General features: G+C 39.6%; 2 protein-coding genes across 4 annotated transcripts in view; one reads left to right on the forward strand and one right to left on the reverse strand.

Moving 5' to 3' along the window:
* LOC133409387 (serine/threonine-protein kinase 32C-like) overlaps positions 1–1,293 on the reverse strand; it is a 91,052-nt gene extending 89,759 nt beyond the window's left edge. For both annotated transcript variants that reach the window (XM_061689272.1, XM_061689271.1), the window contains exon 1: positions 881–1,293. In XM_061689272.1, coding sequence (XP_061545256.1) covers positions 881–979 — 99 coding nt within the window. In that variant the 5' untranslated portion in view covers positions 980–1,293. The remainder of the gene's footprint in view (positions 1–880) is intronic.
* Positions 1,294–13,307: 12,014 nt separating this feature from the next.
* The window catches only part of pwwp2b (PWWP domain containing 2B), a 39,138-nt gene continuing 31,770 nt past the window's right edge, over positions 13,308–20,675 (forward strand). For both annotated transcript variants that reach the window (XM_061690021.1, XM_061690020.1), the window contains exons 1-2: positions 13,308–13,628; positions 17,675–19,403. In XM_061690021.1, the coding sequence (XP_061546005.1) occupies positions 13,489–13,628; positions 17,675–19,403 (1,869 nt within the window). In that variant the 5' untranslated portion in view covers positions 13,308–13,488. The remainder of the gene's footprint in view (positions 13,629–17,674; positions 19,404–20,675) is intronic.

Raw genomic sequence — 20,675 nt, forward strand, 5'->3', positions numbered from 1 at the left:
TCTAAAAGCGCAGAAAAGTGACTCTTGAAAAATCACACCAGTTTTTTAAAAACACATTTTGAAGCTAAATATTTTTTTGGGCATGAGCAGCTTTACAAACGGCACCCCATAAGCACGGGAGGCGAAGCGCGACTCACAGTACGCAATCCTATTGGTCGAAGTCGAGGTGCGTTGTCGGAAGGTTGTCGTTGATATGTCACACTACACTGATGATATCCCGAAAAAGAAAAAAAATCTAACATGCTAGACTTTGATTTTGGCGTTGTATGGCTATTGTCCAAATTGTCAGTCGTGGATTTTGTCACACGACAATACGTTTTGTCGTTCCCGACAAAATATGTCGGGCCCGATCTGGGAAATCGCCCGCGATAGCTAATCGGACCAATATTGCAACTAAACTCCTGTAGTCTGATCTAGGCATTACTCCCTTGAAAACTGGAGCTCTGTACTTTATTGTCAAGATTCAGCAGTGGACTTCAGAGAGACTTATTTTCCTTACACAGACAAGCCGTCATGAATTAACATTACTTCCATGCATTACACTAATCTTGCTTTAATTATGCAATTAACTCTGTCTTCCACTAGTTCCTGTCTCAAAGGGTTCATTCAAAGGTGGATATATTCTTCACAGTGACTGGGTGCTAATGCTGCATTTTTGACTGTAGGTGCAAAGATGAAAATAGAGCATCGCTATCGTTAGACAAAACAATGCTTTAGCAGTTTCTCTTCCTTCAGAAGAAACTTGGACAACTCAGTGTAGGGAACAAGCTAACGCTAATTACCTGCAGATCGATGGCAGCAATAGAGGCCGATGTAAATGAAATATTCACAAAGGCACAATCAGCAAAAAGTCCAAAATGAGCACTTTGCAGTCACTTACCATCTTCCTTTTCGTCGAAAACGGGTTTCTTTGAAGAACTATTGGCTCCCATCCTTTTCTTCCACTTTCCCCAGTGAAACATTGATGCTCAGATAGCATTCCTCGCCTCTTGAAGAGAAACTACACCTCAGAGTAGGAGATTCTTCAACGGTAAACAGGAGCCATTGGGTTGCATTTTTCTTTTTTATAATTATTATTAAATACCACTCGTGTTACTATGATTTAGTCTGGCGGATGTAGGGGTAGAGCGAGTGGAAATCTTTTTTTTTTTTTTTTTTTTGTCGGCTGTGGCGTGAAAATGTTTAAGCAAGTTCCACGGCCACGTTCGGCTCGCCTCCCGGTGTCGGTTACGTTCGGTTGTCTTCCGTAGTCTGTGCGAGGACGGACGGACTTTACTCGAGCCGTTCAGCCTCCGAGTGAGAGCTGCGTTAAGCTCAACGTGGTTGGACACCGGAAGTTGTTCAATTCACTTTTACGAGTAATAGTTAAAAATGTACTGAAATGCAATTATATTAACATGGAGGGTGCTGGGGGGGTGTCATATACATGGTTTTATTAGTTAATATTTGGCACATTTGATTAAATTTTAAAATCATAATATCCTTATTTTTGAAATAATGACGTAAAACAATAGTAAAGGAAAAAAAAGAGTAATTTTATGTTTAAAATGCCTGTTTTATACAATAAATACGTTATTCCAGAATTGATCGCGTGACTTTGTAACAGAATAACACTTCCGATGATTTTTTTTATGCTGCAATTTAAAACCGGATGTTATAGATGTTTGAGCGGCTTGACAGCTGGCCAATGAATGTAGTCGACCGAGTGCGACTGTGGTATGTCAAACTGCATTGAAGAGAACAGTGGTTCTCTTTTTAAAGTACCACCGCAAAAAAAATACTCTCATGGTGGTGGTACTTCTGAAGTACCACCATAATCACAAAGATTAAAATACCGTCTCGGATTGTTCATCAAAAACGACAGATGTTTATTATTATGATGCTGATGATGATCATTATTATTATTATTAAACCCCTATTCCATTGATGTTGGGACGTTGTGTAAAACGTAAATAAAAACACAATACAATGTTTTTAAATCCCTTTCGACCTATATTCAATTGAATACACTCCAAAGACAAGATATGTATCATTCAAACTGATGAATGTTATTGTTTTTACCAAATATTCTGTTATTTTCAATTTGATGCCTGCAACACGTTCCAAAAAAAGCTGGGACAGGGGCAAAAAAAAAAAAAAAAGACTGGGAAAGTTGAGGAATGCTGAAAAAAACATCTGTTTGGAATGTTCCACAGGTGAACAGGTTCATCGGAAACAGGTGAGTGTCATGATTGAGTATAACTGGAGCATCGTAGAAAGGCTCAGGCGGATCGATCCAAAATATCGATGGTATCGATACCAAGTCAGTATTGAATCAGATCGATACTAGCGTGAAAATATCGATACTTTAGTTTCGGTTTCACCCTTGCATGCACTCTTTGGATTCATCAAACAAGCAACGCCAGAGTTGCATTTCGAAATAGTAGTTTTGACATCGCTAGCTTGATGCTATGACAAACCGAGCTAACTTCCGGGTAGTCGATCTGCATTTTATTTGTATAGGAGCTTGAGTGGACTACGATTTACATGGAGGTTCTACTTTGAGTCTGACTATTTTGTCAGAATAAACGGAGCATCATTCAGAAGCACACTGGTCACACAGGCAAGGGCAGATGAGATCACAAAGAGCCTGGCAAAAATAATTTTCACATTTAAACTGTCTATTTGTGACTTTAGCCAACTCAAAAAGTATCAGTTGTGGTTAGACCTTGATGTGTCAAAGTCCCAACTTCATTGGAATTGGGGTTTGTAAGACACATGCAACATTATGCAGTTTGAACATTAACACTGTGCTGAAATATGGGGGGGGGGGGGGAACAAAACACTACTTACTGTAAATAATGATGCACTTAAAATGTTTGCATTTGCACATAAGTTATATAAAACTGCACTTTTTAAAACATACAGTTATTAAACATGTAATTCAATCGTGTTATACTTACAAGCTAAACGCAACTAAATTGCCCTTAAAAAGTACACTACTAAGATAACGTAAAGATACAGCAATATTTACAGACAGTATCTTCCTGGGCTTTGGTTACGGGTGTATCATAGGACTGAATGGTCGACTTTGACTGCTTCAGGTCGTCATGCTTGAAAGAAAAAAAAGCGTGTTTGGTTGTGTATTCGGTTGTTGCGTTTGAGATGCAATAGTTTGATTCATTCATTTAATCTTTGCTGAGAAATTCACCACATAACACACACTGAGGTCTTGCCTCCAAATAAAATCAAATTTGATGTAGTTGGAGTCATACTTCCTCACGTTTATGCCATTTGCTACTGCCAGTGGGGGCTTGACTGCCACTGTTAGCACGAGCGCTTGGCTCGAGTCCTTTTCAGTTTTTGTGCTTAAATCACTCTCCATTTTATTTGGATATTTGATGTTTATTCTGTATTTCTTTAATTCAGTAATTCTTTCGTATTACAATAGAGGGAACCTGCGTGCCACTCTTTGAGAGTCACTTGGAATATCATCTACAGTTGAAGCAAAGCTTGATACTTTCAAATGGAATCACGCTCAGAAACCTACATTTTAACTACATGGTAATGTCACAAAATCAAAGCGCAGTTGATGCGTTTGCCCCAATTGCTGGCCTGTCACTACTTATTATGACGTTACTAATGTAGAGAGAGTAAGAGTAAAGTTGTTTAGTTAGTAGACTACCTCTTGCTCAAAGCTATCAACTGCTATGTGAAGCCGTTTGCTCTGTTTGGGCTTCAACAGTTGCCATTTTTGCCACTGTTACAACGTCAAACTCGAGACGCTAACTGCAATCGTCAGCTTTTCCTCATACCTATATTTGTTGCAGGTAAAATGTATATTGCATGCATTTTTTTTCCAAGAAAGAGGTGAGCCAGTTAAAACACAATACATATTTGGTTTTTGGTGTATTCAAAATATTCAAAGTAACTTTTTTTTTCTATTTTACATTTATTTGCAGCAGCATGGTCTACGAGTGGTTATCACTTCTGCCACACAGTCAAGAGGTCTTGAAAGGTTTAGATCTCAGTTCAGGCCCTCCTGTGTAGTGTTTTTATGTTCTAAGTGGTTTTCTCCGAGTATTTTGGCTTCCTCCCACATTACAATACATGGAAATTAGGTTCATTGAAGAGTCTGTATGTGTGAATGTGAGTCACAATAGTTGTTGGTCTATGGATGGATGGACACATAGAAATGTACCTTCAATTAATTGTTATACTGTGTACTCCAGACGGAGATTAAACCTTGTCAGAATAAATTGCAAGAAAGAAATGAGGCCTGGACAGTGTAGAAAAAAAAAAAAATCAAACACTATGTCCTCGGAGGATGAGCTGGCAAAGCACAAAACCAACACATCACTGTCTGAGGATACTGAGCACATGGACTGCTGTTCATCAAAGACACTACACTGTATGCCGTAGCAAAACTCAACTAGATTGAGCATGTTGCAGTAAAAATTCTGAAAAGTAGCCAACGAAAGGTCAATAAACATCTACTGCACAGCACGACCTATGAACAACATGCTGGCTGCATCACACCTATCTGTTTCCATTCATCCATCCATCCATTCTCTGAGCCGCTTATCCTCACAAGGGAGTGCTGGAGCCTATCCCAGCTATCATCGGGCAGGAGGCGGGGTACACCCTGAACTGGCTGCCAGCCAATCGCAGGTGCACATAGAAACAAACAACCATTCGCACTCACAGTCACACATACGGGCAAGAGTCTTCAATTAACCTACCATGCATTTTTTTGGGATGTGGGAGGAAACCGGAGTGTCAGGAGAAACCCCACGAAGGCACGAGGAGAACATGCAAACTCCACACAGGCGGGGGCGGGAATTGAACTCCGGTCCTCAGAACTGTGAGGCAGATGCTCTAACCAGTCGTCCCCCGTGTCGCCCAATATCTGTTTCCATGGCATGAATTTTTTTGCGTTTGGTGATCAATTCTGATCAGTAGTAATACACAAAAAGGAATCGGATAAATACCAAATTCTATGTTCAATGAGCTCCCTAATCTGTTGTGACCGGACCTCCAAAATAACACAGTTGCATCACTCACTGCTGTAATTGGCTTCTATTTTTGCTCTTCTGTGCTGTCTGACCGCTAACGGTTACCTTTTCTATTAACATCCTACCTTTTAAGTATCATATGATATCTTAAAAAAAACAAAAAAAATGGAGTAAATAACTATTATTTGACATCTTAATCAAGAAATAATAAGGCCCTTTACAATTTTTCCCAGTTTTGTTTGTCAATTTGAAAATTTACGAATAACAATAATTTTAGCATAAAAATATAATTTGGGTTAAAGGGGTTCTAAATAGGATGGCACGGTGATCGACGTGGATAGCACATCTGCCTCACAGATCTGAGATTGGGGGTTCAAATCCCAGCTTCAGCCTTCCCATATGGCATTTGCTTGTTCAGCCTGTACTACTTACGTGGGTTTATCTCCTCCTTCATTCCAAAAATTATATAAATTAAAAACTCTTCAATGTCATTAGGTGCGAATGATGGTTTGTCTATCTGTAGGTCCCCTGAGATTGACTGACTGACCATTCCAGGGTGAACCCTGCTTCTCGCCCGAAGTCAGCTGGGACAGCTTCCAGGACAACCAGGACCCTAATGAGGATAAGCGGTATAGAAAATGGATGGATGGTCTTTAAAATACTGGTGTGTTAACCATTACGAAATGAATTTTAAAAAAGATTAGGTTATTACCAATTCTGTAGACCCTACATTGGGTGGGGTTCCAATAAACTTGTTTAGCACCATGCCAACATAATCAACAAGCCAAACTCGATGATAATAATCATAATGTGAAGTACACAGAGGATGATATATACTGTGACAGTGATATACTGTTACCTCACTCCCTCATATTTTTGCACATTGTCAAGTCAATAAGGCTCTAATCTGTTTGCCCCAAAGATTATATGCGAGTAGCTAATCAAGCATGCATGTTAAAGGTGTTATTTTCTTCATTTAGATCTCTACAAACATAACTATTAGGGGGAAATCCAATCAGCACCTCCATTAGAACTGTGTGAATTTTTTCACAATTTAGTGTCAATGCCACATATGCAGATATGGATTACATTCACTAAGAAGTGCATTTAATAAAAAGGTTCAAAACACTTAAGTAAAACCATTTGAAGTCCACTTTTATTATCATTAATAAAAGTAATTTAATGCTAGTAATTCACCGCTTCCTCTACACTGATATGTTTTGTTTTGGGGGTTTTTTCCCACCAAAAGGAAATAAATATGCTGTAAATATGAAAATTAACTGAAAAATAATGAAAATAGGAAACATTTTATTGTTTATTATTATTACTCTAAAATTATTACATATTTTATACAAATGATGTATTACTTGTCTCGGAATTAATTTGTTATATTTAGCTGGTTTTATTTATTTACAGTGTTACAGATTACTAGGATTTAAGATTTAACATGTTCTTCTGGGGAAGATTTTGTCAGTTATTTTTCCTGTCTGTTTAGATTCCTGACATATAAAAATTGATACCTAATTTCCCAGATGAACCTAATAAAGGGACAATTACTGAATGGGATTTGTCCATATTCTTTTTTCCATTGTTTATTGAACATAAACAGAAAACAAAATAATGAACATGAGATCAACTTGTGACAAATGGAAAAACAAAACAAAAAACAAAAACACATTAATAATAAACAAAGGAATGTACAATGTATATGTTCAAAAACAGTAGGAAGAGGTCAAAAAAACCTATCAGGTCCTACCCCTAATACTGCAAAAACACCTGTCAAGTATAATAGTAATTATTTAGGAAGCTGATCGTATATATTATATTCTAGGAGTCTTAAACAAACCGGTTCATGTGAAGTCGTGACTTAATAAAGTACTAAACTAATCGTAGACAGTATATTCTAAGTAGCAAAAAAATAATAACGGGCCCATCCAAGTGTAATTATGATTAAGCAAGTCACAATTTGTATGCATAATTGGGAAAAAAGAAGGCTCTTTGTCTCATAAAAGCATGGAATGAATGGTCCAATGCCTTGAGTAAACAGGTTCATTCAGATAAAGGAGTATTAAGCAAAATGCCTGCAAGGTAAATGCAGCATATTAAGAGATCAGCTGTTAAAAAGTCACTGATGATCAGTGAATATATATTTGAAGCTTGATGGATTCTCCAACCAGTTCAGGGTGTACCCCGCCTCCTGCCCGATGATAGCTGGGATTGGCTCCAGCACGCCCGCGACCCTAGTGAGAGAACCGGCTCAGAAAATGGATGGATGGAGGGATGGATTCTCCAGGGGTTTGCAGTCATGCATAAAGCTGTATTTCGGCAACCCCTACCAACCTCAGAAGAAGAAATATATGCAGTGGGCTCAGGAAAAACATGACAGCTAATTGTCAAACGGTTTTATGCACTGATGAATGCTGTGCTACTTGGAAGGTTCTGGATGATTGGTAGATGGACACCATCAGCAAGATGGTTTTGAGCTGTAATAATAGGGAGTACGATGGTAGGCCCCTTTACAGTGCATGAAGGTGTCAAAAGGACTTCTGTGAAATATGTGGAGTTTCTAACTGACCATTTCCTGTCGTAGTATGGAAGAAGAACCATACTTTTGTGTAAGTAAATGCACCATCCTATGCTGCAAAAGACACCAGTTGAAGCTTGTGTAAATATGGATATAAAGGGAATATGTTCATGACGTGGCCACATCATCCCCTGACCTCAACCATATTGTGAACCTGTGGAACATCCTTAAAGGGAAGATCTTTGACGGTGCATGGTAGTAAACCTCCAAACAGAACTTTTACGAATTTAAATTTGATAAAGGAAGAAACTAGTTTTAAAAATGATTATTGATGAGGTGCTCCTGTTGTAACATTTGACTTGATCAGCAGTTCCTTTGTTTGAAATGGCATTATATTTTTTAAATCATCTTTTCATAAAGGCAGAAGCAAATAAACAACCTTTTTTTTTAAATTTCAGGAACACTGGAGTCTGAGGAGTTTTTGAAATATAAACTGTTTTGTTCAATAAAATCCCCATTATTATAGAAGTTAATATGATTGATGTATTCAATGTAAAAAAAAACTGTTACTGCTTAATCATTTGGAACACAATTTATTTATTCATTCATTTTAATTGTAGATAGTGTGATAGTGTGAGCCAAATGCAAATATAACATGCCAAACTGTTTTCTAAATGCTATATTCCAAGGAAAGGTGGTAAGCCTTCAAGCACTGAACTTGAGTAAGTGCCCTGGCATTTTCCCTTCACCTGACATTGTGCATGAAGGGCTCCAGTGTATCCTCCATTACCCGAAGAACACTATCGACCATTCAGTGGGTCCCCTCCAGGTGAGTCAAAGGCACCTTAACATTGAGCAAAGATGGCTCAGCATGTCCGTCTATCCTTGCCATCTGCTCCCTCTGCAAAGAGACAATGGCTGGCCACTAAAATAGCTCCCCGGCCTGTTTCTCCGGTGTCACCTATGTTCCCTTGGAGCCGTCATATACCACACAGTTGAGTCCTCCAAGTTCCAACTTTGTAATATTTTTAGCCAGATGAAAAAGATCAATAACCTGCGGCTTCAAAACGGAAGCACACTCTTGCCAGACGCCGTCTGTGACTCATCACTGTGAGAAGGCCAAGACAGACCTCCACAGGAGAGGCTGCTGCACACAATTTTGGGATGAACAGCACAACTGTGCTCTGCACCATTATGGCAAATCTTCCCCGCCTTTGCAAAACTGCCGAGTCTCCTGTTGTAATTGACTCTTCTTCTGAGGTTCCAGTAATCCTAGTCATTTGTTGGCAACTCCTGCACTGGATCCTGAACATGCATGAGGAATGTTGTATTCAGCAATGAGTCCAGATTCTGCCAATGGAATTCGGAAATCAGGATCAGAATGTAAATAAAGAGAATGGGGAGAAAGCTATGCTGATTGCTGCGCCGATAGAGAAGCACCTTTAGGTGGAGGCAGTCTGATGGTGTATGGGGGGGCGGGGGGGGGGGGGGGGGGGGGGGTCTAGCATCATGGTAGGCTGTTGTGGCTTTGTATGATTCTTATACAAACTACTGGACTCATGATCATCCGTTTCTAGAATAAATTGTAAAATTGCTAATTTGTGTTGTTCCTTCCTTGTTAGTCCAATCGACAATACGAATACATCAAACGAAACGCCATTGCAACAGCAGAACAAGCGGCTTGGCTTCGGCAGTAGTGAATTGCCACATTTAAAGTGAGCACGAGGCACATTCTCGGTTGTGTTGTTCAACTTGCAAATGCATGAGCCTTACAAAAACGGCATTATTTAAAAAAAAAATAATAATAAACATGCTTCTCAATGTTATAAAATGTATTGCTAGAAGCATCGCAACAAAATATAAATAATCATTTACTTAATTATATTGCCAAATTTTGAGTTAAAAGTGAACGTATTTGTTGAATGTTGTTGCATACAGTATGGGGGCGGCAGTAGCTCAGTCTGTAAGTCCCACAACGGACCAAATCTAAAAATGACAAATAGCTGCAGGAGAGATGCCAGTCTGGTTGCTGTCTACTGTCGAGGTGCCCTTGAGCAAGGCATCGTCCCTACGACCCCAACTCAAGTGGTGCAGCATCTTTCACTCTGAATCATTCGCTGCATGGCTGTATGTGTGTGAGCTGGCTCTGTGTGTGGTTTGTAACACAAAGAGACAGCCTGCAATGGGACTGGATGACAAACAAGCTGTTCTTGAGCCAGGGAAAAGTATTTATGTATCCTTAGCTCTTCATGTCTTTACATCCTGCCGTGACAATATTCTGTTCTGGAAACACACCCTTATTGTGTCCTAATACAAACACAGCTAAACATTCAACATCTCCTTAACAAGCATTTGGAGCCTGAAGGTCAAAGATGTTTCTCTTTCATCATAATATATTACAATATGCTGGATCTGGCTCAGCCACAGAAGCCTCGGACTTCTTAAGGGGTATTCAAAATCAAAGAGCGTACAGAAGAAAAGCCAGTCTGAGCATTTTCATGGAAGACAAAATAAATGTACTGTAGGCGCCTACCTGTATGTATAATCAAGACCAAAGTCCATCTGGCCACTGCGTACCACAAGGGGGCAGACAAGCCCTACACCTGCCATCATAAACCAACACATGGAAAAAGAAAAATCCTGAAATGCTAAAATAGAGCTATCAGCATTCATGCTTGACATTTACAGTACAGTCTGAAATCAACTGGCAGAGGATGTGTATCAAATATACTGCCAGTGCAAGACTATATTGCTCCATTTTGATTGATAATATTGTGGTACTAGTTTGCTGTGGTGAAGAACTGCACTCAGGGCTGTCTAATACAGGGGTCCTTGGTTTGCAGCGTTTTGAGGTTATGAACAGTGTGCAATTAATCAGTTTGTGCAGCGGTGTAAGAATACTGTACATTATGACACACCACAAGAAGGCATGCTGTACTTTTCTGTTTTAAATTCTTCTTTTTTCTTTTTTTGACTTATGGCCTGAAAGTGTTTTTATTTACTCAGTGGTGAATGGTCAGGGCCAACAACGCCAATGTATTTTTCCGTCCTCTAATTTGTTGGCGAGAGCAAAACTAGTCACAGCCAACTTTGTCTAGCAAAACAGGTCTCTAGAAATCTGCACACAATACATTTAATAATCAGCATCTCTGGTGATTATGATGTATTTTACTTAAATGTGTTATGTTTTTGTCATTTTATTAGAGCTATATTGATTCTAAACAGTTCCACAGGATGTACGTGGCACAGTTATGTGCTGTTATATTGTTATATTTTTGTACTATAGTATTGATGTTTTTTACCATTGTGACATGATACTAGGAGTATTAGTGATGAACTATAAACCGCTCTGATTTATGTACAAAATTGTCGTAAATCAAGGACACCCTGAATTGTAAATTACTCATGCATAAACATGAGCTAACCAAAATATCACAAACCACTCTAACAACTCTAAATATGACAGCATCACAGGAAAATACAACCAAACTAATTCACTTTGGGTAGACAAATCACTCGCTGGAACAGAGCATAATTGCAGTATATTTGCAAAGCGAGACTTTATGATACTGCTCTTGTCCCTGTATTGGATTTTATTGGATGGTGCAAGTGGTCATAATATTTGTTCCGCTTCATCTATATGACAGGTTTCCAATGCAGCTTGAAAGTAGACCAGTATGTATCCATTAGGGCATGTAGCACAATAAAACCTTTGTGATGAGGCTACCTAAAGAATTATTGTACAATGTTATTTTTACGCAGGTTGAAAATATATCTTCCCAGTGGAATGAATACGAACTTTTTCTATTCTAGGTGCGAAAAACAGATTAGGATCCCGGCGACGACGACATCAGTCCACCTCAGAGCAAAACATCTGACTTACCCATGGTGTGAGGACCACGTATATGGCCACTCTTTGTCACCCAGATATTCAATTATAAATTACACACAGAATCTTCTGTGTCATTTTGCAACATTGTGCAACCATAAATACAATAACAATCTTACAAAAGACAGATTTGTTGATTTCTAATGTCAGTATGTCTTGATCTTTAGTGTCACCGTGTATTGAATATTGGGCTATTTGATATGTCAGTTTTCATCTTGACACTGTTGCAGTAATCTGTAAATGAAGCCAGTACATCACAAAACCCTTCAAAGTCAAACTGCATACTGTTTGTAACCTGCCAGATATTTGGCAAAAGATCTTTGGTTTTATATGGTGCCTGCGGCAAACTAGAGACACCTAGTGGACTTTTTTTTTTTCCACGCCTGCAAAAGAAAATCCACACTCTTCCATGTGCCATTTAGCATTGTTTTTAAGGGGGTTGGGTAATGAACATATGTTAAACCTCCTTAAGTTCATGATAGACAATATTTTACCTGTGGCCACATCAGTCACGTGTATTTAATCTTTCCAACTCACAATAGAATCGGCTATGATGCTCCATACACACATAATTCAGTGTTTCCCAACCTTTATTAGGACAATTTAGGCACAATTTACTCACAAATAGATGTGTTTATATTAATTTAATGCAACACAAAACTAATACACTCGAGGGAAGTCATGGCTTATTCTGTTGTATGAATGGCAACAGGTGGATACACAGGTTAATTGTACCTTCTGCCATCTAATGGAAACACATTTAAAGTGTTCTGCTTTTCACTATAGGCTACATCGCTGGCATAGTTGGATGACAAAAGATTTAGTTTTAATTCATAAATAATAATTTCTGGGCAAATTAAGTGAAATTGGATCATTTCCCGTGGCCCCCCTCCCCTGACTATCCCTCAAGGCTGGTGCCACAGCAACTTGGTTGGGAATCACTGACATAATGAATTATTTTATAAAAGGCCTTTGACCTTTTTCGGCCTCCCAGGTCTGCTAAGAAAAGGCAGCTCAATGCCCATGCTTGAGCAAAAAAAAAAAAAAAAAAAAAGATGCAGAGAACATGCATAGACCTGAGGGGCAAAGCTGCTGATCACATTGCAGCAGCAGGATGTGGAAGCCGTCTGTCCTTTTTCATTCACACAAGCACCCATACTGAAGTCATTAGATATTGACCTGAAATTGCTTTTTGTTGTCTTTTTCTGGCAGATGAGAAAATTGCAGGATTGGGCTGGATTCTTTTGCGATATTCACAAGAGACATTTGGGGATTACATCTCTATTCAAAATAAAGAATACTAGTATGTCCCATACAAATCCCTTTGTGTGTGACTGCTGTCACTTTCATATATTAATTTAGTCACACTTTCAATAAATAAACCTACTGAGAGTGAATATTTAATATCTGCAGTAAGTCTGTGAGTGCAAAAACAAATATGACATGATGACCTTCTATGTCACCAAATTGACATAAAACCCAGTACTATTTCTAATATTCACAAAAACATAAATCTAAATAAACTAACTTTACATCCAGTAACTGACTAAGAGCTTATTTCACCCAACCTTTTTTTTCTTAAATCAGATGTTACACAACATGGAATCAAAAGTTGATTTTAGAGCAAATGGCTAATTGGTCGCAAGCAAAATAAAGGTGTGTTTTTTTTTTTTTTTTGTTGTACCATATATTTTATAATAAGTGTAATATAGGTTATTCAAATAAATGTTCCTACATTTTGCCTGAAGCACAATGTAAAAAATCCCGTAGCGTTCGTCAAGCTGCCGACATTTCCGAGGCAAAAGGTGGCCAATAATGACTGCGATCATGTCAAAGTGAGGCAGAGAAAGGGAAGGCCTTGTCTTGAGAGATTTTTGCTTCTCTTGCTTGCACAGGCAGTGTGATGTCAGCGGTGGCAGTGCTGGTGTAATTGACTCGGTAGGGGTGATGGCGTCATTTTATGCCCCGCCGTAGCCTCCTGCTTCAATAGCGAAGGTGGAGACGGAGCTTTAGCCGACGCGACCGTGGCTCCCTTGGCCCGGATCGAGCACCGCCGAGCCGGACACCTCACCACGGGAAACATGGAGGCTGCGGCCGAGGAGCTGCTGGCCGGCTCTCGGCTACCTGTCACTATCGATCAAATCGTTAACGATACGCTACTGGTGACGCTGACCTATCGAGATAGGAGCTATACGGGGATATTACTTGACTGCAACAAAAAGTGAGTGTCATTTTTTTATGTTGACTTTGATCGTTTGTGGCTCAAATTAATTTGACTTAGCTCGTGGCTAATATAGCGTGGATGCTAGTTAGTTAGCCGCCTGGGCCTCAATACAAATACATGGGATTATTGTAGCTGACATTGTAGCTATCTTGCTAGCATTCTAGCTCCTGGTTGTGTTTTTAATAACAGCTGACAATAGTATCATCGAATGCGGTTATTTCACCACAAGGGTGTCATGTATGTCAAGATAGCTGTTCCATTTACTGAGATTGAGAATGGCTTCATAGGAACAATAGCTAATGTCAGTGAGTTCATCTATAGCTTATTGTTAGCCTTATCATACACATCAGCTCCTTCCTTATGGACTAAAAATAAGGAACTGACCATCGACATTCACTAGATATGTAATGTTTCAAAAAAACTTTTTTTTTTTTTTTTTTTTAAATCATCACTGATTCTCTTGAGTGAATCTCCCTTTCAAATATCTGAGGTATTGTAGCTTGGCTGATAAATAGCCATCTTTTTGTTCATTCTACTAATACAGCAGTATGGACGGATAAAATATGTGATTTAATGTGATCATACATCATTGACATTTGATATACCTTGGCTTCAAAGAAACATGTTAAACTTGATCTTTTGACAGGTAAAAGGCAGCCCATTTGAAATGTGAGGGCCATAAAGGCATACATTGTTGCCATGTACCAATGTGTAATGTCTTCTCTGCTTCTTTCTGTGTGTGTGTTACATGTAAACATTTTTCTTCGTGTTGTGCACCTTTTTAAAAGAGCCTGGTGTTTGCCTATTAATAGATGAGCACAATCAGATTAGAACAAAGTTGCTCCCAAGTACATGTATATTGCTTTTCCTATGACCCTTCAGTCATTTTCAATAGGCCTCATCTTAAGGTCATAAAATGTGTTGACTTTGTCCGAATAACTTAACTTGTTCTTAATGCCACATAGGCCATTTCATGTGTACTACATGAAATTACATTTGATTTGAGCTACACACGATGTCCTTATGGTACGCTTGGGGGGGGGGGGAAAGCATCAAGAGACTTTTATTCAGCAGTGGCTGCCTCTTCTCCAGGGGATGGCCAGGTCCCTAATTGTGCACTAATTAATAATCTCATCTCTCACAACCCCTTAGTAGACAGGGATGTGTAAATAAATAAAAACAATCTCCTGACTCCTTATCAAGAGTATACCTCAGAATCCCAGGTGGTTCATGGGTTTATAATTTTTTTTTCTGTCAAGAAAGTTGGGGGTCCTGGGCATCCCTTAGTGCCTTTGTCTACTCATGAAAGCAACATAGAAATAACGGTCGTATTCGGCCAGGTATCTATGAAAATAAACACAAAAGACTGTCATATCTTCTATGTAGTGCAAAATAGTTTGACATTACATGTTTGTCCCCAAACCCCGCAAGTGAAGGTTTTTCACCACACAGGTGAAAAGAATGGTTGGAGACTTTGTCTAGTCCAAGTAAAACAAATGGTAAAATAGATCCCCCTACATGGTCTTTTATACCCTTGAACAGTACATTTGTACAAAGAAGTATTATGGCCTGCGCCAGTAAAGATTCAACTTGCAGAAGGTAATGTTCAACTTGGTTACAACTTGGCATAGTCGTAAAGTTGCAAAAATAAAATATGGGGACAAAAAAATCTTAGTCATATTAAGTGAACACATTACAAATTTATCAAGTGAATGTCAAAATCATCTCACAGAACTAAATGCAAAGGTCTTTTAAATCTGTCATATTCATTGCATAATAAATATTATTACAGTAAATATTTATACAAAAAACACTTATTGGCCAAAACTGCGGCGACTGAGTGTTCCTTCGCGTGCTGCGTGTCAACGTATCCTTACGCCACTGCACAAACTTGTTCATTGCACGCTGTCCGTACCCTCGTGTGATCATCACAGTAAATATATGTATGGAAAACACTTCTAGGGCATAAGTATTAAAAAAGGCAAATTTAAAACAGTAAGTACAGCGGTAACTGCCTTCTTGTGCTGTGTGACAACATATTCTCGCACCGCTACACCATTCGTAACCTTAAAATCATCCAACTGTCCCGTCATAACCCTCTGTATTGATAATGGCGTTGTGTGTTGAAAACATTGACTATTTCTTTGTTTGTGAAACAGTTCTGCAGATATTAGTTTATGATACTATAACTTTCTTGTAAAATTATAAATGATTTTCTTTTCATTCTGCCCATACTATGTCTTCTGTACATTGGGCTGTTTCTATTTTAGCTGAGGTAAAACACCGATATTATATATACAACCCCAATTCCAATGAAGTTGGGACATTGTGTTAAACATAAATAAAAACAGAATACAATGATTTGCAAATCATGTTCAACCTATATTTAATTGAATATACTACAAAGACAAGATATTTAATGTTCAAACTGATAAACCTTATTGTTTTTAGCGAAAAATCATTAACGTAGAATTTTATGGCTGCAACACATTCCAAAAAAGCTGGGACAGGGTCATGTTTACCACTGTGTTACATCACCTTTTCTTTTAACAACATTCAATAAACGTTTGGGAACTGAGGACACTAATTGTTGAAGCTTTGGAGATGGAATTATTTCCCAATCTTGCTTGATGTACAGCTTCAGCTATTCAACAGTCCGGGGTCTCCGTTGTCGTATTTTACGCTTTATAATGCGCCACACATTTTCAATGGGAGGCAGGTCTTACTGCGGGCAGGCCAGTCTAGTACCTGCACTCTTTTACTACGAAGCCACGCTGTTGTAACACGTGCAGAATGTGGTTTGGCATTGTCTTGCTGAAATAAGCAGGGACGTCCATGAACAAGACGTTGCTTGGATGGGAGCATGTGTTTCTCCAAAACCTGTATGTACCTTTCAGCATTAATGGTGCCTTCACAGATGTGTAAGTTACCCATGCTATTGGCACTAACACAGCCCCATACCATCACAGATGCTGGCTTTTGAACTTTCTTTTCCGCTTTGGCCCGGAGGACACGACCTCCACAATTTCCAAAAACAATTTGAAATGTGGACTCGTTGGACCACAGAACACTTTTCCACTTTGCACCAGTCCATCTTAGATGAGCTCGGACCCAGAGAAGCCGAGCATTTCTGGGTGGTGTTGATAAATCGGTTTTGCTTTGCATAGTAGCATTTCAAGTTGCACTTACGGATGTAGCACCAAACTGTATTTACTGACATTGGTTTTCTGAAGTGTTCCTAAGCCCATGTGGTGATACCCTTTACACATTGATGTCGGTTTTTTATGCCTGAGGGATCAAAGGTCACGGGCATTTAATGTTGGTTTTTGGCCTTGCCGCTTACATGCAGTGATTTCTCCAGATTCTCTGAACCTTTTGATGATGATATGTACCGTAGATGATGAAATCCCTAAATTCCTTGCAATTGTACGTTGACGAACGTTGTCCTGAAACTGTTCGACTATTTTCTCACGCATTTGTTCACAAAGAGGTGAACCACGCCCCATCTTTGCTTGTGAATGACTGAGCAATTCAGGGAAGCTCCTTTTATACCCAATCATGGTACCCACCTGTTCCAAATTATCCTGTTCACCTGTGGGATGTTCCAAACAGGTGTTTGATGAGCATTCCTCAACTTTCTCAGTCTTTTTTGCCACCTGTCACAGCTTTTTTTGGAACGTGTTGCAGCCATAAAATCCTAAATTAATAATTATTTGCTAAAAACAAAGTTTATCAGTTTGAACATTAAATATCTTGTCTTTATAGTGTATTCAATTAAATATAGGTTGAACATGATTTGCAAATCATTGTATTCTGTTTTTATTTATGTTTAACACAACATCCCAACTTCATTGGAATTGGGGTTGTATTTGCACTACTTCACATGCATCTGATGTGGTTGAATAAAAGCAAGCTCTGAATGTAATCTCTCTGTGAAACCCACAAAGGAACAATGTGTTTGGCAAAGCTGAATTAACTTTACTCTTGAAAGACCACTAGATTTTTGATTGATTTATTCTTCTTTCCTCTCTTTATCATTTCAGGACCGGGCTCTTCTGTTTACCAGATTTCACAACAAAACCAGTTAACTTCGCAGTATCTAAAGAAACTTGTGAAATACCAGAAGTTCAGGGTGAGGAGCAAGATTCCAAATCTCCCAGCCAGGCATCACAAAGACCAAAGGATGAAAATACTCTCCCCGAAAGCAGTATACCTACTGCGCCTCCACTTTGTCCAGTTCCCACACCAGTGCCAGCTGGGCAGATGTCCTACCCTCCTTATTTTGAAGGAGCCCCTTTCCCCCATCCTTTATGGGTACGCCATAGCTACAGCCAATGGGTACCACAACCCCCTCCCCGACCCATAAAGAGGAAGAAGAGGCGGACACGAGAGCCCGGCCGCATGACGATGAGTACTATCCGTCTGCGGCCACGGCAGGTACTTTGTGAAAAGTGCAAAAACACCTTGAATAGTGATGAGGACAGCAAAGATGGCTTGAACAATACAAAGAACTCTAGAAAAGAGAATACACTACATAGTGACGATGATGGTGGTGATAAAGATGCACCTAATAAACTCTCGAAGAAAAATGATGTAGTTTCAGCCAAGGACAATAAGAGACGGGAAAATGGCACCAGCATTGACAGCAAGCGGCTCAGGAAAGACAAAAGAAGTGAAGCTGAAGGGGATAAGTTCCCTGGAGGTGATGTTATCCCCCACAGTCCAGTCATAAAAATTTCATACAGCACTCCACAAGGCAAGGGAGAGGTCATGAAGATTCCTTCGCGAGTCCACGGTTCAGTAAAACCATTCTGTCCCAAGCAGCTAGCGCATAATGGCTTGGGAGACAATGGCAAGATATCTTCTAATCCTACCAAGGAGCAAAGACACATTTTAGACGCTCGACGTTCTGGTCTCACAGTATCCATTCCCAAACTCAAACTGACAAGGCCGTTCACTACAGTGTGTCAGGATTTACCATCTCCAAATATCCGCTTGAGACACCCACAGAGAAAGCATGATGAGAGCATGGTTGAGTACGAGGCGGAACTTGTAGGAGATGCCAGAAGACGAAGTCCAAGGGCACCAGGACCCTGCCTCACCCACTCTGAGGACTCGGGGGAAGGCAAGAACTCTCTGGAGTTGTGGTCAGGGAGTTCTGGAGAGGAAGCAGAGCGCGGCCACAATGACCTAACCCTTCTCATCAATTTCCGTAAGCGAAAAGCAGATTCCTCTAGCCTGTCAGTTTGCAGCAGTGACAGCCTAGATGAGTCCAAGTCCTTCAGCTCTGATGGCACGTCACCAGAGCTCTGCGATTTGGCTCCTGGTGAAGACCTCTCCGTAACCTCATCTTCAATACCTTCACGGGACGATTGCAAGACAGTGCCCCCGCTCACTGTGCGGCTTCACACTCGCAGCATGACAAAATGTGTGACTGAAGAAGGTCACGCTGTGGCAGTGGGAGATATTGTGTGGGGAAAAATCCATGGCTTCCCCTGGTGGCCCGCACGTGTCCTCAGTATCAGCGGCACCCGCAAAGAGGAGACTGCCACATGCGAGGCCCAGTGGCCCCAGGCAAAGGTGGCATGGTTTGGTTCCCCTACCACATCCCAGCTCTCTGTTGCCAAACTTTCACCATTCAGAGAGCTCTTCAGGTCTCGTTTCAACCGCAAAAAGAAAGGGATGTACCGGAGAGCCATCTTGGAGGCAGCCAAAGCTGTTGGACACATGAGCCCAGAGATTACATCTCTACTTTCTCACTGCGACACATAGGTTAGTTGACACGTTGAAAACCATTTGAGGTTATGTGTGATTATTTCATTTTTCAATTCTCATATAACCTTTATTTAGCCAGGAAAACTTGATTGAGATTAAGAATCTCTTTTACAAGTGTGTCCTCTTCAGGACAGGCAAACACATGAAACAGGTTTGACAGGACAAGCTAAAAACATTCAGACAGACTTTGAACATTTCAGTGCATTTGCCATGCTAGATACCATTCAAGCAATACTTCACTGGGTTTACGACTATGTCACATGCTGGAAATGTACTTGGTTCAAGAGCTGAAAAACTGAGTCTTGAGTCACTTTGGTATTTTCCATGAAAATCCATGTGACGTGAGTCTGTCATGCAGAACCAAACATATTTAGTAAATTCAATAAATAGTAGATGGGCTCTTCAAATCTTGAGTGAAGTATAAGAGCACAATATTCAAAAGCAAATAACTGGTTATTACTATTCAGACGTCTTTTTGCCTTTGCCAGCAATGTGGTATAATGCCAAAGTTGAATCAGTTTGCTAAAAGAGATGTTTTTCTAAAACTATAAATGTATAAATTAAAATCTAGAATGGGATCTATCCCAGCTCACTATATGTGTGAGGCAGAGTACACCCACCAGTCAGTCGCAGGGCATGAAATTCAAAACTGCTTTTTCTCTTAAGAAAGGGTTGAAATTGTGTTCCAGAGTCCAACTTTCCATCATACGTGAAAAACATGAACTGTGATGGTGTTGAGTGTCTTGCAATCCTCACAAGCCATGCCAGTGTACAAATAAGTTAACTACTGTAATATTAATACATAAAAACAATACAACACACTTTAAAGGTCGCATGCCACAATTTGTGTTTGTTTGTTTTATAATCTTTGACGTCCATTATCGGGTTTGCAAGATAATTTGGGTAGGAAATGCCCAGGATGCCTCTTTTTCAAATAATCCTAAATGGTCCAAAATGCCTGGCAGATGAGATGGGATTTTTCATTAATACAATATTCAATCTGTAAATAAGCTTTGCTCTAATTGGATCGTCTCCTTAATTTTAATATGGAAAACAGCTTGCGAGACCGTCGTGAGATAGGTTACTTTTGCCTTACTGATGATGTTGTAATTGTGATCATGATAGCCGCCAAGATATGGCCTGAATCTGACCGAATACTGATAGATACATCTATATGCAGAACTCACATTGACTGATCATGCTAGCATTGTCTAAATGTGCTGGTGATGTTAGTTAAATATTACTTTTTGAATATGATTTAAGTAAATT

The sequence above is a fragment of the Phycodurus eques genome, chromosome 11 (assembly GCF_024500275.1).
Source record: "Phycodurus eques isolate BA_2022a chromosome 11, UOR_Pequ_1.1, whole genome shotgun sequence".
In the NCBI taxonomy this organism is placed as follows: domain Eukaryota; kingdom Metazoa; phylum Chordata; class Actinopteri; order Syngnathiformes; family Syngnathidae; genus Phycodurus; species Phycodurus eques.